Source organism: Pipistrellus kuhlii, unplaced genomic scaffold, assembly GCF_014108245.1.
Source record: "Pipistrellus kuhlii isolate mPipKuh1 unplaced genomic scaffold, mPipKuh1.p scaffold_m20_p_13, whole genome shotgun sequence".
NCBI lineage: Eukaryota > Metazoa > Chordata > Mammalia > Chiroptera > Vespertilionidae > Pipistrellus > Pipistrellus kuhlii.
The window spans coordinates 3,717,198-3,730,549 of NW_023425438.1; the positions used below are offsets into that span (position 1 = coordinate 3,717,198).

Here is a 13,352-nt window from a genome sequence, read left to right on the forward strand (position 1 = left end):
CACCCAGAGGACTCAGTTCTCTGGGACCTGGTGTCCCTTCTCGCCTGGGAAGGATTGGGATCTTGTCCGAATAGCCAAGCTCCAACAGGCTGGTCCTCCTGCGCAGGGGCCCGGGGACCAGTCCATAGGGTTTTGATCTGTGTGAGTAGCCATAGGAGGCTGAGGGCGGCGAGTCCCCCTGGGTTGTGTGCTGGACACAAGGAGGTGCCCGGAGTCCGGGCCGCTCCGCCGGGCTTGTCCGGCAGGGGGCAGTGCGGCTCCAAACGCGGAGGGCAGGGCTCCTCCGAGCTGCCGGGGGCTGAGGCCACAGGGACAGCAGGTTCCCGAACCACAGAGTGTGTTCCGACCCTGGGCCCCGAGGCCATCCCAGAGGCGGGGAGGGGGCGCCTAGAGCGGTTTAACTCCGACAGACCCCCTCCCCCGTTTCCTTAGGCCGCGGGGCCCTGCCCAAGGCTGGGATTCGGGGTTCTTATTAGGAAGGTGGACCCCCCGCCGCAGCATCTTGGGCGCTGAGCGCGGATCCCGGTAGCCGGGGAGGCTGCGCTCGGCCTGGGAAAGCCGCGGGCGCCCCCCGCCTGCGCCGCCCGCGCTGCGGGCGCTGGAGCCGGGGAGCCCCGCCTCGCCCCAGCGGGGGAGCCCCCGGCGGCCCGGCCTCTAATGGTGGGAAAACTGGACGCCCTGGGGAAGGTTCAGCTGGTGGAGCGAGGACTCGGATTTCGCCCCAACCTCCCGGGCGTCCCCGGGCGCCGCCCCCGCCATTCCGGACGCGGCTGGAAAACTGGAGGGAATCTCCGCGGAATTCTGGCTGGGAAACCCTCCGGGGGCAGAGAGTAGGCTGGGGTCTTCGGGGAGGCAGCGCGATCCTGTGTGTGCAGCTGGGTTTGGGGGAGCGGAAGCTGTATGTTGGACGCGTCCTTCCCACCGAAAAGCGACAGCCGCGGGCCAGGGGCGGGGGCGCTTGGCTGGGGAGGAGGTGACCTGTGGTTCCCTTAGCGAACCCCAAGAAGCGACCGGGGCACCCCGAGGTGTTGGGACTTCTCAAGGCAGATCTACTGGCCGGCGCCTTGGCTTCTCGGTAAACGCAAAGCCCTTTGGAGGCAGGGGGTGGGGAGCCTGAGGCGCTAAAGCCGGGAAAAGTAAGAAAATAAATACGAGCAGGGGCCCAAGGTAGGCAGACACGGGGCAGAAGGAACCCCGCCCCCCCCCCCCCCCCATCCCAGCCCTATCGCCCCATAACGCCCAGGTTCGGGCCGGGACAGGCTGCCGAGGGCAGAGAAACCTGCTCATCGCAGAGAAAGGCGCCGCCCCGACGCCTGCGTTTGGAGGGAAATGACCCATCCTGCGTTGCCTGTAAAATAACCGTTTATTTCATATTTTTAAAAACTCCAGTGATAAATGTCCGTTACCGATGGTCAGCGTAAAGTGCCAATCGCAATACAACGCCCATGTCCTAGCCCGCGGCTCGATCCCGGAGGCGGAGGCGGAGGCGGCGGCGGAGCGGGGCAGCCCCAGGCCGGGCCCCTCCAGCCCAGCGCCCGCGGCCCCAGCCCGCAGGCCGGTCCCGGAGCCCGTGGCCCGCAGCGCGGCCGGAGCGGGGATCGGGGATCGGGGATCGGGGAGCCGGGAGCAGGGATGGGGAGCGGGGAACGGGGAGCCGGGGAACTGGGAGCGGGGAGCCGGGAGCGGGGAACGGGGAACCTGGGAACGGGGAACTGGGAGCGGGCGCTGGGAGCCGGGAACTATGAGCGGGCGCTGGGAGCCCGCGACGGGCCGGGCCGGGCCGAGCCGGGCCGGGCTGCCTGCGGCTGAAGCAGATACACGGGTTACACTTTTGCGGGCTCCCGGGTGGGGATGGGGCGGGAGAGAGTTCTGGAAGCTCCGAGCGCTCAGAACTTCTGTTCCTCTCCCCCTCTTTCTCCGCAGTCAGAGTTACAAGCTTATATGGTCAAAGAAAAAAAAATAATGAAGAAAACGTATAAAATAACCATAGAAAAAGTAATACTTCTGGGGGAGGCGCTGCTGCGGCTCCGCGGAGCTTTCGTTCTTCTTATATATATATTTTAAAAATGTAGTTTCCTTTCCGCCACGTGAGTGCCGCCTTTTTGGCCAAGAGTTCAGCCGCGTCCTGGGGGAGCCGCCCTGGCTCTGGAGTTCTGCAGGCGGCGGCGCCCCAGGGACGTGGTTGGGGCCCTGGAAGGTCCGGAGCCCCTCCCGTGGGCGGTCCGCTAGTCGCCTTCAGGCTTCTGGTCCCTCTGGAGGAGGAGGCGGCGGGGCCCAGGGTCCGGGCCAGCAGGAGGCTCGCTTAGCATTTGATCTTGGAGGTTTTGAGCTCCTTCGCCTGTGAGTGCAGCGTCTTGTGGACAGCGAGAGTCCTGGACTGGCAGAAGCCTTTGCCGCACTCTTGACACTTGAAAGGCTTCTCTTTGGAGTGGATGTATCTGAGGACACAAACAGAGGGGGAATTGAGGGATCCCTGCAAAGTGATGCTATGTTAGAAGCAGCTGCCCAAGATCCCCTCCCACAACGGTGAGGTGCTTGCCCTCAAAAGAAAGGGGGAGGATTTGGGGGGTGCCTAGTGTGGAGCTGGCAAAATGCTGTTTGCAGGTGGAGCAGGGAGGGAGGTAGGAGAGAAGCTTTAGCAATCTCTGATCCATAAGGCCAATAGCCAGCATGCCCTCCTTATAAGGCCTGGGTCAGCGCTGAAGGGGAGTGAGGGGACCAGGGGTAGGACAATTAGCCGGAGCTGCACTGTCTCAGAGGAGACCCACCAGCCACACGTGGTTATTAAAATAGAAATTAAGCAAAACGTAAAAGGTAGTTTGTCAATCACATGCCTTGCCTGTCCCAAGCGCTGAGTTGTCATGTGCATGGAGGGTCACTCTGCATTTAGCAGGAACTTTTATTGGACAGCACTGAGGATGGAGGGAGGGGTGAGGAAGGTATGCGTGCTTGTCCAGAACTCAGGGAGATCTGACTTAACCTCCTGTCCCCTTTATCCCCTGTTCTCCCCACCCTTGCTCCCCAAACTGATCCCTGGCTTCCTGAGCTATTTTAGGGAATTCCCAAAAGCTAGGGAGCCCCTGAGGGATGGGGGTATCTCAAGGACCTCCTCACTAGGGAGGAAAACGGTGAGGACCTAGGCAGACAGGCAGCTCTATTCTAGGGCCACCCAGGGTGCCGCACCTGTGGTCTCTTAGGTGGTCCTGCCTCCGGAAGGCTTTGTGGCAGATGTCACAGGTGTAGGGCCGCTCATCCGTGTGCGTCCGCTCATGGATTAGCAGGTTGTAGGACTTGGTGAAGTGGCGGCCACAGAACTTGCAGACAAACTCCTTCTTGGTCTTGGAGGGCAGGCGTCCTCTCGTGGGCTTCTTCTCTGGGGACAGCTTGGTCACATCCAGGAGGGCGCCCAGCCCGCCAGCGGGGGAGCCGGGACCCTCCCCACGGCCGAGCTTGGACGGATCTTCCTGAGTGGCAGCCAAGGCCAGGTTGGCAAAATCAAAGCGAGGCTTGGTCTTGAGCGCCACGGGGCCGCCTGCAGCGGTGATCTCTGGCTTGGGCTGGATGACGTGGGGGAACCAGGGGAAGGCAGGCAGCTGGAAGCGTGCGTCTACCAGGTTGGACACGGCTCCTGGCACCTTGGAGAAAGAGGAGCGCGGCAGGTGCATGGCTGGGTAGCCCAGCGTCCACTGGTGCAGGTGCACGGCATGCAGCGCGCTGAAGCCGTACAGGTTGGGCAGGTGGTCCGAGGGCACGGTGGGCAGGCCGTTCACTGCCTGGAGGAAGGAGTAGTTGGTGAGCTGCAGGGAGGGGTGGATGGGCACTGGTGCGGGCAAGGTTTTGCTGCCCATGATGGTCGTTTCTGCGGCTTCTCAATCTGGGTCTGCAATGAGAAGAAGGGAGTTGGGAGAGGACAAGTTCAGGGTGAATCGTCCTTCTGAATCCCAGCCCAACTGTTTCCTTCCTGTCCCCCAGGGCAGGCAGAAGCCCAAGTCTAAGACACCACCCATGGAACCCACTGATCTAGAATAAGAATAAGAATAAGAATAAGAATAAGAATAAGAATGAGGAGGAAGAGGAAGAGGAGAAGAAGGAAGGAACCCCTGCTGTGATTGGAAGGCTCCCTCCAAATGGCCTCTGGCAGAGATGCACAATTTGATAGAGGAACCAGCAGGAAAGTAAATTCAACAAAACACAACCTACTTAAAATAAGAAATAGGGCATACATCAGAATCCCGGGGAAACTGGCATGCAGGAACTTCCATCCACAAAAGCCCGAGTCAACACAGAAGTATACTCTGCTGCAAAGATAACAGGAACCCCTGGAAACACATTTACATAACAACGTGCAAATAAACACAGAAACACAGGAGGACAGAGTCACACATTCTGAAGCAGAGTTGACAACAAGGTGCAAAGATTAAGTGGGAAGAGCAGTGTTCTACAAAAAAAACAAAAAACAAAAAAACCCGTTTTTTTTTCAGGGAGCAACACACAAATATGAGAGGGATCTTTCAGCACTCAGGAAGAGCCTTCCAGGCGGGGGCACACATACTAATACGGGCTCACACAATCCCACAATCAAGCATTTCCAGCTGCTGTGCCTGGCGGTCTACCTGCTGACCTTCAGTCTGGCCTCCAGAAGCCATAATCCTCTTTCTCCTCAAAACTCTCAACTTTGACCACAGATTTGTTTTGGGAGCTCACTGTTAGTGAACCCTTGCTGACAACACCCTCTCTGAAGCTGTTTGTGGACTGATGTCCTTGGGGGTCACCTTCGTTTCAGGGGGAACACGACACCCATCTTCATGAACTCAGTCACCTGCAGTTGCACACAAGGGGACTTAGGTGCCCTCCCTACCCCATAAAAAGGGGGCTTTGGGGTCTTCTGAGGGATGATTATGTGTGTGGTGAGCCCTAGACAGGTGGGTATGCCTGAGGGCAGGAAAGAGCATGGAGGCCTGCCTCAGCTGCCTTGTCTAGCCACCGGCCAGCTGACAGGCCAGAGGGCAGCCAACGGGCCTCTAGGGTCCGGGCCTCCAGTCTCCATGGACAGGGCTGTGGTCTGCAGAGGGGCCTGAGTCTCTTCTTTCCCGGACACTCAGATTGGTCTGGTAGAGGCAGAAACAGGAGGAACGAAAGTGAAAAGTGCACCCTCTCTGACGCTGAACTCCCTGTAAGTGCTGGCCGCCCTGTCCTCTCCCTCTCAGCTCTGAGCAGAGGGCTACTCAGGAAGTCCTTGTGGGGCAGGGAGCTTGGGTCACCTTTCTCCTTTGCCCCCACCCCCACCCCCATCCTCTATGGCCCACTGCCTTTACCCCTTCTTCCCCCTCTCCTCCGCCTCAGATCTCTCCTTCCCTGGGTGTGCAGGACGATGCTCTGCTTCCCCCTCCACCGCACTCGCTGACACCCTCCTAGGAGTGTGGGAGCCTGGCTTCAACCTCAGCCCAGGCCTACACTCAGCTGCCTTTCCTCGCAGCAAAGTCTTCCCTGAGAAGAAAGCACCGCACTCGCCGGCGTTGGCGGGAAGAGTGAGGAAGATCTGGACCCAGAAACTTGTCCCCTGGGGCTGGCTGAAGGGTCACCAGCTACGTGTTGGGCCAGAAAGACAGAAGCTCTGCTGGGGGTGGGAGTAGGGGGTTACAAAACTCCCTGCGTGCTCCCTTCCTCTGGCGGTTGAATGAAAACCTAGCTGACCACAGCAATTAACAGCCTCTGGGCTAGGAGGGGCGCAAATCTGCAGCAGCGGAACCTCCAGGACCGAGTGCTGGCGGCGGGCGCGCAGGGTCCTGGCCTCTGCTCCCCTCTTCTCTGCTGCCCCAGCCAGGGCTCGTGGGGGCAAGCTGAGACCATCCTAGAACTTGGGATGTGCGAAGCAAAATAGGAATCAAATAGAAATCAGGCCAGAGAGAAAGCAGGGGAAGGAAAGAGGGAGGAGAAGAAGGAGAAAACTCCCCAACTTCACAGGTTGGCTGGGACTCGGGCGAGGTGAGCGCTCTTTGATTTGCTGCCACCCCCTCCTCCTGCCCCCAGGAGCTGGAATCAGATGCTATCTGGCTCCCAGGGACCTGCCGAGGGCCCTCCGCTCCCAGGTCTCCGTGCTCGGCCGACCCGCGGCCAAGTGAGCGGCGGGGCTCAGGCCGCACGCGGGTCCGAGCCCGTCCCGTGCCCGAGGGGGAGAACCCAGGCACCTGGCGTGGCCCCCTGGCCCTTCCGCGCCCACCAGGAGCGCAGACGCGGGCACGGCGGGCGGAGGGGTGCTTGCGGCCACCAGAGCTCTGGGGCCACCGCCTCATCTGGTTTCCCCAACACTCGGGGTTTTTTTGTTTGTTTTTCCTCCGCGGGAGCGCAGCCCGTTTCTTATTTTCTGCCCCATTCCCAGGACAGCGCTCCCCACACTCCCGCCAACGACTTTGACTTTCCCGGGGACGAAATTCGTTGGAAACGTGGCTCTTTGCACCCGTACCGAGAATGGGCCGAATGCGCGACCCGGCTTCCGGCGGTCAGCGGAGAGCAAAGCACAGCTCACCCGGCTCTCCAGCCCCCGAGGGTGCGCTCTGCGGGCCCCGACCCCGGAACCCGGGGCTGAACTCTGCAGATCATTCAAGGCGAGAGGGAACCCCACTCCCCAGGCCCAGCGGCATCGCCTCCGGACCTCGGAGGAGGTGCGGGCACAGGTCCCCCACTCCGCGCGCGGCAAATGCGTGTCGCGCTTGGAAGCCGGAGTCCCCGCGCGCTGGAGCGCCGATCCCGGGCTGCAGGGAGCCCCAGCCGGGCATTAATGAAGTGTGCAGAGTCTATTAAAGCGGTTTATTCGGGGCTAATTGAGCGTGTGCGAGTTAACTGCTTGCATTAATGAGGACGGCGGAGCGAGCTTCGGGAGCCTGCGCCTGGAGGAGCCCAGCGGGAGCCCCAGAAAACCATCCTGCACGCGGAATCCCCAACGCGAGTGGCCCGGCTCCTTTGGTTGAATTTTTCCCACGGATTGAGAGCAAACGAATCCTTCTGCCAGGCTTCCATCCGCCGCATTGAGACGCCCTCTGCGCCCTTAGCGATCTGCTCCCCAATCTTAATGAAACCACAGTTCCTTAGAGGAGAGGGGGGGGGAGAAGAGGACATATCTACCCAGGGGTCTCCCTCCATCCTCATCCCCTATCCCTGCCAACCCTTCTCTGCTTCTGGAAGCTGCGAACTTGGGAAACCAACTAGCCTTGCACGTGGTTTCTGTTCCCCAGAGCCGGCACACAGCCCTGAGCCCGGTGAAATTTACCCAGGGGTGGCAACAAAGAAACTCGTCGCTGCCTGCCACCCTCCAGCCTACCCCGCGCCGCGCTAGCTACCGGGGAGCGGCTGAAAGGGTGCTGGGTGTGCGTCTTCCTTCTCATCAGAGACGTCTCTGGGGAGACGTGAGCTCAGCAGGCCAGCTCTCACCTCCTTCCCTCTCCTCTCCCGAAGGCTGGGTTTGGGGACAGTGGAGGGAGCAAACGAATTCTTCCTTCCCAACCCCCAAGCTGGAGACACCCGCCGCTCCGTGGTGTTTCTGGGGAAGCGGCGCCGGGGCGGTCTCCAGTTGGACAGCGGTGAGTTGCACTCCAGGCCTTGATCCCAGGACAATCGTCCCCTTAGAAAATCCCAAGCCAGTGCGAGATGGGCCAGCCACAGGGCCCTGCGCTCCCTGGTCCAGCCCCCCCTCCAACCTGAGCGCAACTGCACAAAAGACAGGTTCGCCAGGAGCGCGACCCCGCAGGGGGATGCACCTGTCCCGGGCGACGGCCGCGGCCCTGGCCGTCCATCCGCTCGCTCTTCTCCTCCGTCGGCTAAGCTCGGGCCGGGCTAGGAGCCCGTCTCCGGAAAGTATGTGTCCGCTGAAGTGGCTGCATTTTCTTAGAGGGACCACTCCCCTCCCCCCGGGCTGACTTCCCAAATCCGTGGACACCTCGCCCCGGATCTCACGGAGTCTGGCCCCTCTGGGGACAGTCGTGGAAGCGCGCCCTCTCCTCCCTCATCCCCAGGAGATCAGAGGTCGGGAGCCCCGAGCCAGCACCCCTAGCCACCCTAGGCTGCATCGGCTCTCCCTTCCGCAAAGCCCTGCAGCCTCCGCCCGCCCGGAGGAGCGTCCTTCTGGGGTACCGAGCGCGAGGAGCCCCCCGGCGCGCAGTGACAGGGGCGGGAGTCCCGCCCGCACCCCCCTCGCCGCGCCGGGGCGCCCGGGGCTGCCGTTACCTCTGGGTCCGCGGCGGTCCCGTCCCGGGCTCAGCGAGCGCGTGTCGGGGCTCCCGCTGCGGGGGACCCGGGAAGCCAGAAGCACTGGATCCCACAGGCACCCCGAGCTCCAGAGCCCTGGCCCCTCTCCGGTGCGGGGACTCGGAGCGCCCGGCGCGCGGGGAGCGCTCAGCCGCCGCCGGGGATGGCGAGTCCGGCTCGGGGCTGCCGGCTCCCGGCTCCCGGCTCCCGGCTCCCGGGTCGGTCGGGTCTGAACCGGTCAAGGCTGGGAACGCTCTGGGGAGAAACCGAGCTCAGACTCACTCATCCCTGTGCACCGAGCCGCCTACTTATTTTAACCCACCACCCTCCCTCCTCCCTCCTCCCTCCTCTCTCTTCTCTCCTCCCTCCTCCCGGCCTCGGGATTCCACCCCTCCCTCCCGCCCCTGCCCCCTCCCAGCCCGCGCCTGCGCACTGGGGAACAAAGTTTTGCTGACCCGGGCAGCCGGCTTTGGCAGCTGCGCTCGCTGAGCCCCGGCCTCCCGGGACCTGCGTTCCCAGCTCCTCAGTCCTGTGCGACACCCCCTCTCCCCCGTGTTGGTGGACCCTCGAGGGCACCCCCATCGCGCGAGGAGAAACAGCCGCCAGCAGAGGAGAGCCTGGGTCTCCTGGCCTTTGGAGAGCCCACTCCTGCCCGCCTGGGACACAGCCTGTGCCGAGTGGAGACGGGGTCACCGGGGATCCCCGCGCTGAAGCTGGGGCTCAGCACCCTGGGGGCCCCGGCAGCGTCTCCTCTTCTCCCCCCAGCATCCCTTCCCAGATGGGAGGGTCCCGAGGGTGGCGCAACCCCGGACATCCCGGCGTGCTGAGTCCCAGGACGGTGCCCCAGACCCTGGCTAGGACGTTGGGTAGGAGGATCAGAGGCGGAGGTGGAGAGCCAGCCGGGGAAAGAGGGTATAAAAAAAAAGTTATTTTCCTGGGACCCGGACCGGCTGGGATTCCGCCCCAATGGACAGCCGCACCTCTGATCACGCATTCATTTGTTTTGGAAGGACGGCTGGGGGTCTGGAAAGCGGCGTCAGGCACGTGAGACAAGTAGGCTGCAGGCCCCCGAGTCCCAGGAGCCGGGTCAGGTGGATTCGGGGAGTCTAGGAGGAGGGTCAGGGTCCTCGCCGCCAGGAATCCTGTTCGCAGGGCTGATGCCTCAGGGGGAGTGCCGTTTACCCTCTGACTGCTCACTGCGAGGAGCTGACCTTCGGCTGACCCCAGCCCTGACTCCTCCCTGCCACCTCCCCCTTGGGTTTGGGAGAAGGTGCTGGTTGGGGGTGGGGGGTGGGGGGCAGGGAGGTTGGGGGGGGGGCGGGGTCCAGGTTCACACACCGCACTACGCTCCTGGAGTTTGCCACACCGCAGGGTGGGCTGCTGAGTGCCTCTTCCTAGCCCCGGGCTGAATCCTGGCATTAGTGAGTCCTTGGCTAGTGGTCTCCTCTGGAGAGGAGCTGCCACTACCACTACGCGGAGCTTTGGTCTGCTAGTCCCCACAGGCGTTTCTTAGGGTACCACTCCCTGATCTAGGACATAGTGGGAGGAGACCCTGGTCTCAGCAGCAAGCTTTTAAAACAGAGCCTGCCCTCCAACCCGGAGCTAAGGTGGCTGGAGCAGCAGGAGGACGTCTTTGCACCAAGGGATGGCACTCCCGCCCTACCACAGTTCATGCTGGAGCCAGGGTTTGCATATAGGTTTGCATATAGGTTTGCAGCTGGAGCTGCCAGTGAGGGCAACTTTCTGGCCAGGGCGAGGCCCCTTGAGAGCAGAAGGGGAGGAGCGAGCGGGGGGAGGGGGTGGGGCTGAAATCATTCTCCTCTCGGAGACTGGAAGGCAGCAAGTTCCCAGAGCAGGGGAGGATCTGGGCTCAGAAGGGCGTTCCTGGATTGTCCGGGCTCCCACCTGGAGGGAGGGAACTGGCTTGTACCGGTCCTGGGTTCTCCTAGGAGACAAGCTCCGGGAACCCCCCTTAGCGGTGGTAAAGGACTCATAGAGGGGGGACCCCACAATAGGGCGCCTGGCTGTCCAGATAGTGTCCCCTCCGAAGCGGATGCTCAGCTGGGATGAGCCTACTGGGGTGTAGAATCCCATCACCTGCTCTAAACGCCATCCGGGACCACCGAGCTTCCTTCCTCTCGCCACTCGCCTGTCCTTCTGCATCAGGGCTCTTGGCCAAATATCTCAAAGCTCAGAGTAGGGGTCCCGAAGGAGCTCTCGCAGAGAGAGTCTTAGGGATTGGAGGAAAGGTCCGTGCGACCTGGTTATTGAATAAGGCTCTTGCCAGGTGATCTGGAAAACGGATCCCGATTTAGGTCAAATCCTGGCACTCAGCCCACGTGGGGCAGGAAGGGGAGGGAAGGCGGGGGCCGGTCCCTCAGGGCCTTTCTTCCCCGGAGTCCTGGTTGCCTTGCCTGGGGCTGGTCTGCAGGACAGGAAGAGAAGCGCCTGTTTCAGACACCTGGCTTCCACACTCCCCTCCCGGGTCCCACAGTGCACAGCCCCAGAACTCCGGGATAACGAAATTCGAGATCTGCTCATTGCTGAAGTGTTCTCCATCCCCATCCAAGCTCCCAAGGGGGTGACCCCCAAACCCTGGCCTCAGTGTCCGCTGGAGACCAACCAGGTTCTGGTTCCTGGGATGGCTGGAAGCCCAGGAGCTGAGATCCAAGAGCGGAAGCCCGCCCCGCCTATTTAAGAGAAATTAATCAGGCCCTGGGCAGCAGGTCTAGGGGGCAGCCAGCGCCCGGGCTGCGCTTGGATGGATGAAGGAGGGCGGGACCCAGAACAGGTCAGGGCCAGGAGGGTAATGGTTAGCGAAATCCTATGCGTCCAGGACTCGCCAGGACATCACGGTAAACTTTGTGTGGAAGGCAGTGCCATCCCGCCGGGACCCAGCCTCTCTAAGGCCAGGGAGCCCAGGGAAAGCAGCAGGAAAGTCCCATTTCTGGGCATCGCGCGGCTGCAGGCAGCAGCCAGCAACCAGACTGGTGCAAACTCGCACAGGCTCTTCCCTGCGTTCCCGCCCCCAGCCTGCAGGGCGGAGCCATCTGTGCCCGAGGGGTCCTTTGGCCTGGACCTAGCAGCCTTAGGGCAAGGTTCCCTTGATAGCAATGGGGCCTCCTTGACCGGGTAACGCCCCCCCCCCAAAAAAAAGAAAAAAAAAAACACAAAAAACTGCCGGTGGGGTCCCGCAGGGAGAGATCGCCTAGCCCATGAGAGCCCGGGGCTGTTGACCACACTGTGCCCATTCCAGAAGGAGCCCAGGCCTCTGCCTTTCCTTGGGCACATTTGGGGTGCTGACAGCTCCGCTGGTCTCCCCAGCCCCTCTCCTCACTCCGGTGTGCTGGGCAGGCGAAGTGCCCAGCCTGCGTTTGGAGTGAACACTGAGCAGCTCCCAGAAAATTAACCAGAACATGGCTTATGCTGTTTCGGGGTCTTGTGGATTCAAGAAGGAACCCCACCTTTCCCCACTTTCTAGCCACACAACAGTGATCTCATTTTTTCAAAACGGAATGCACTTCGCACTTGTGAGGTGTTTTTTTTTTCTTTTTCTTCCAGTGCAAGCTTTCCCGTGACTGCACCGCGGACCTTGGGGGTCTGCTCACGAGCCCCCGCTTCAAGCGCGGCCCGAGGTCTCAAATAACCGGGAGATTTAGGCATCCCTCTGTAATCGTTTACATGATGGATTGTAATGGCTCAATAGTTCCTCTGGAACCATTACGATCAATCAGGTCAGAATCCAGCTTTGGAGGGGGGGACGTGTGTAGCACGGGGAGAAAGGGAACATGACATCCAGACACACGGGGCAGATAACACATCCTGATAACTCGCCAGCAACTCCGCGGGTTCGGGAGGAGCAACCCCGGGTGGACGCAAGAGCTGGCGTTTCTGGTGGCAGCGAGACACACGTTACAGCATCAAAACTGAAAGGGAAAGTGAGCTGCCTCTGCGGGCAGTTCCCGGTTCCTGAGTTCTTCGGGAGCACGCGAGTATCTCCGAATTGTCTGCACCTCATTAAACGTAACCGTGCACAGGAATGCATCTACCCTGGGTTTATAGGAATAGGTACGGAGCACCAATATGCGAATAGATTCTGGGCATGCTATCGCCGAGAAAACAAAACGAGAAAAGCCCCCGGCGTTTTGAGCAGCAAATGCACAATGTGTGCAAAAGGCGTGGCGAGTTTTAAATCTTTGCACCGATGTGAGCTGTCAGAATTATTTCTGACACGCAGCAGATCTGAGTTCTAAGATTACTGAACTTTTCCTCCACCCAAAGGTGGAAATAAACGTGTTAAGACACGGCGCAGTGTCCAACCGAACGGAGGATGATGAAGAAATGCCCTTTGAACTGGGTCGTGGGTAGTGAGGGTGAAACCCAGCGGATGGAAACCTCACCACCGCGCGGTGCTGGGTTCTGGAAGGGCTCCCTCAGCGGTGGCGAGAAAACTGAGCGCTCGCGGTAATTAAACATTTCCAGACGCTGGAGGGTTATTATCTGCATCGCGATTTCCGGGCGGGCGAGAGGGCTGAGCAGGTCTGGCTGAGAGGTTTGGTCCAGAGATTCCGGGACGCAATCCTAAAGAAAACGCGCCACCTGCTGGCCAGCAACTGGCATCTCCAGGGCTCCTTCCTCCAATGGTCTCAAATCGTGTCATCCCTATATAATCTTACCTTAAACAAAACAAAACAAAACAAAACAAAACAAAACAAAACAAAACAAAACAAAAAAGCCCCCACTTTCTTTTCTAAGTCACACAGTTCGCCTTTACTCGTGTAAAAATATGCACATTGTTCCAAAGAGGGACCCTTGTTCTGTTCCGTTTTCCCTGCTCCAACCCAGATGGATGAGTTTTCCCCCTCTTCTTTCTCTCCTTTTAATCAGATATCCTTAGCAGCGACCCACCACCATTAGTTCTGGTTGTTGGCATAAGGGTGAGCCAGGATCTAACGTGAAACGTGTGTGCCCTCTCTGAGCTGGGTTAGAACCACCTGTCAGGGAGTCCCAGAGGTGAGGATGGCCAGGCTCCTGCCTACTCGCTCCCTCCCTGCTATGGGCTGTCATGCTGAGCCCCTCCGAGGGCTCCCACTGGGCTTTCTGAAGAGCCA

The 13,352-nt window shown here is 60.6% G+C and overlaps 1 protein-coding gene across 1 annotated transcript; it reads right to left on the minus strand.

The window, feature by feature from the left end:
- Nucleotides 1-1,344: 1,344 nt before the first annotated feature.
- Nucleotides 1,345-8,550, minus strand: OSR1 (odd-skipped related transcription factor 1). The gene is made up of 3 exons (XM_045580495.1): nucleotides 8,221-8,550; nucleotides 3,184-3,880; nucleotides 1,345-2,438 (listed from the first exon to the last, which is right to left on the minus strand). Exons 2-3 carry the CDS (start codon nucleotides 3,846-3,848, stop codon nucleotides 2,303-2,305), a joined length of 801 nt encoding a protein of 266 aa, XP_045436451.1. The 5' UTR covers nucleotides 3,849-3,880; nucleotides 8,221-8,550; the 3' UTR covers nucleotides 1,345-2,302.
- Nucleotides 8,551-13,352: the final 4,802 nt, after the last annotated feature.